This window comes from Herpailurus yagouaroundi, unplaced genomic scaffold (genome assembly GCF_014898765.1).
Source record: "Herpailurus yagouaroundi ecotype Mexico unplaced genomic scaffold, PumYag 66853, whole genome shotgun sequence".
In the NCBI taxonomy this organism is placed as follows: Eukaryota; Metazoa; Chordata; class Mammalia; order Carnivora; family Felidae; genus Herpailurus; species Herpailurus yagouaroundi.
Genome location: NW_024419731.1, coordinates 1 through 2,398, shown reverse-complemented (window position 1 = coordinate 2,398; position 2,398 = coordinate 1). Strand labels below are relative to the sequence as shown.

The 2,398-nt window shown below is 61.3% G+C and overlaps 1 protein-coding gene across 1 annotated transcript; it reads left to right on the top strand.

The window, feature by feature from the left end:
• Nucleotides 1-18: 18 nt before the first annotated feature.
• LOC121024693 (bone morphogenetic protein 8A-like) lies at nucleotides 19-1,775 on the top strand. Its single transcript, XM_040466892.1, has 2 exons — nucleotides 19-785; nucleotides 1,209-1,775. The coding sequence occupies exons 1-2, from the start codon at nucleotides 679-681 to the stop codon at nucleotides 1,645-1,647; spliced, it is 546 nt and encodes a 181-aa protein (XP_040322826.1). The 5' UTR covers nucleotides 19-678; the 3' UTR covers nucleotides 1,648-1,775.
• The last annotated feature ends 623 nt before the right edge of the window (nucleotides 1,776-2,398 follow it).

Sequence of the window (2,398 nt, the reverse complement as noted above, 5' to 3'; positions counted from 1 at the left end):
GTTGTTTCCCCTGCTGGCACAATCTGTTCCTCAGCCCTAGGCCTTTGGTCAGGCTGGCCCCTTTCTTGTGCAGCGTCCTCCTCTCTCGACGTATCCGCTCTCACCCCTCAAGGCCCAGCCCGTGTCAGCTGCAAAGGCTCCCCCTCCCCAGGCTTCCATGCATGTACATCGGCAGATTCTGGGCAGCCCCTGGCTCAGAAATGCACTCAGTTATGTCTCTGCACCCTTGCGTGGCCCTTTTCTGCCTTGGCTCTGATGTCCGTCTTCCCAGAGGAGGGACCTGACCTCTACTTCACCCTCGGGTCCCAGCGCCAGCAGGGAATGGGGATGGCCGGCCGGGTTTGGGGCTCAGGGGCCAGAAGTGAAGGCTGCTCTCGTTGAGCTGGTGTATGCTGGGTCCTCTGCAGAAGCCTCACCATGTAGCCCCACTGAGCCTTCTCAGCACCCAGCGGGCGGAGCCTGGGAGCAAGCCCCTTGGCAGAGGAGGGGGCCGTCACCACCCAGGCTGCCTCGGCCCCCAGCTCCCACCCAACTCCGCCCAGCCCCAGCCCGAGCCCAGAACACGAGTGACCGCCGGTCCCGCTCTGTCTTGCAGTGGAGCGTGACCGTACCCTGGGCCACCAGGAGCCCCACTGGAAGGAGTTCCGCTTTGACCTGACCCAGATCCCAGAGGGGGAGATGGTCACAGCCGCTGAGTTCCGGATTTACAAGATGGCCAGCACCCACCTGCTCAACGGGACCCTGCACGTCAGCATGTTCGAGGTGGTCAGAGAGCAGTCCAACAGGTGCCCGCCCCACGCCCCGCCTCCCGGTCGAGCCTCTGTCGGTGTATCGGGCCCAGCCCCGGAGGGGACATGTCCCAGAGGCCAGAAGGGGAGCTCCCTGGAGAGCACACCCCCAGAGACAGAAAGATACTTGACCCCAGGCCTCGTGTCACTGTGGGGAGTGACCCAGAACCAGTCCTGCTGCAAGTCCGTGCCCCGCTGTCCTGGGGCAGGACCTTGGGCAGGTCACTGAGCTCCTGGGCCTCAGTTTCCACATCACTGCGTAGGCGCAGTAACACCTTTGTGGGGTAGATGCAGTGAGATGAGGAGAGTGAGGCATCCGGCCCGAGCCAGGCAGGCGCCCACTCGTGGTCCACAGGAGGGCCCTAGAAACACAGAGGCAGCTGTGCCAGCCCTCGGTTAATTGTTCTTTCGTGTCCACAGGGAGTCTGACTTGTTCTTTTTGGATCTTCAGACGCTCCGAGCTGGGGACGAGGGCTGGCTGGTGTTGGACGTGACAGCAGCCAGTGACCGCTGGTTGTTGAGCCGGAACAAGGACCTGGGGCTCCGCCTCTATGTGGAAACGGACGATGGTGAGGCCCAGGGTTGGGCGGCAGACCTTCTCCCGGGGGGCTCCTCTGGCGCTGCTGGCAGCCGAGAGGGCTGCAGCCCCCTCCCTGGGCCCTGGAGGCCTGGCCTTTCTCAGCCCTGCGCCTGGGGTGACAATCCCTGCCCCGCCGTGGGGGTCAGCAGGGTGCAGGGGCCAGGTTCCCGCAGCAGGGGCCCCCTACCCCAGTGCTCTCCCTCCTCTCCTTGTGCGGAACCCACGCTTGAGCTGCTAAGAGAGAGTCTGTGTTTTCCTTCTCCAGGAGCAACCGTGTAGGCTGGGAGGTCCCCTACTGGGCAGGGCAGGAGGGGAAGCGGTTACACCCTCAGACTTGATCAGAGAGGCCTGGGCTTGAATCCCAGCCCTGCAGTGCTCGCACTCGATGACCTTGCAGGATACTTACCTGCTAAGCCTCCGTTTCCTCATCTGTAGAATGAGGATCACACCTTCATTCGTTCCATAGGTATCTGGGGAAGAGCCTCCATGTTATGGCAGGAGGTGGGATGGAGAGGCGGAAAGTGGGCACAAGATTGGCGTATCTGAGCTGCAGGAAGGGGCGGCCGTGGCTGGAGCAGGGGGGGCCAGGGCAGATGGGAGAGGAGACTGAGAGCTGGCAGGGCGCATTCTTTTTTTTTTAAGATTATATTATTTTTTAACGTTTATTTATTTTTGAGAGAGAGAGCGTGAGCCAGGGAGGGGCACAGGGGGACAGAGGATCCAAAGCAGGCTCTGCACTGATGACAGAGAGCTGATGTGGGGCTCAGACTCATGAACTGAGAGATCATGACCTGAGCCAGAGTCGGACGCTTAACCAACTGAACCAGCCGGGGAGGGCCCCCAAGATTTTATTTGTAAGTAATGTCTGCACCCAACGTGGGGCTCGAACTCACAACCCTGAGGTTAAGCGTCGCATGCTTTACCAACTGAGCCCGCCAGGCGCTCCGGGCCCTCTGTGGGTAAACCAGGGCCTGGTGTTGGAACGTGGGGGGTAGCTCACTGTATTTCATAGCAGTGGAGGATGGCAGGA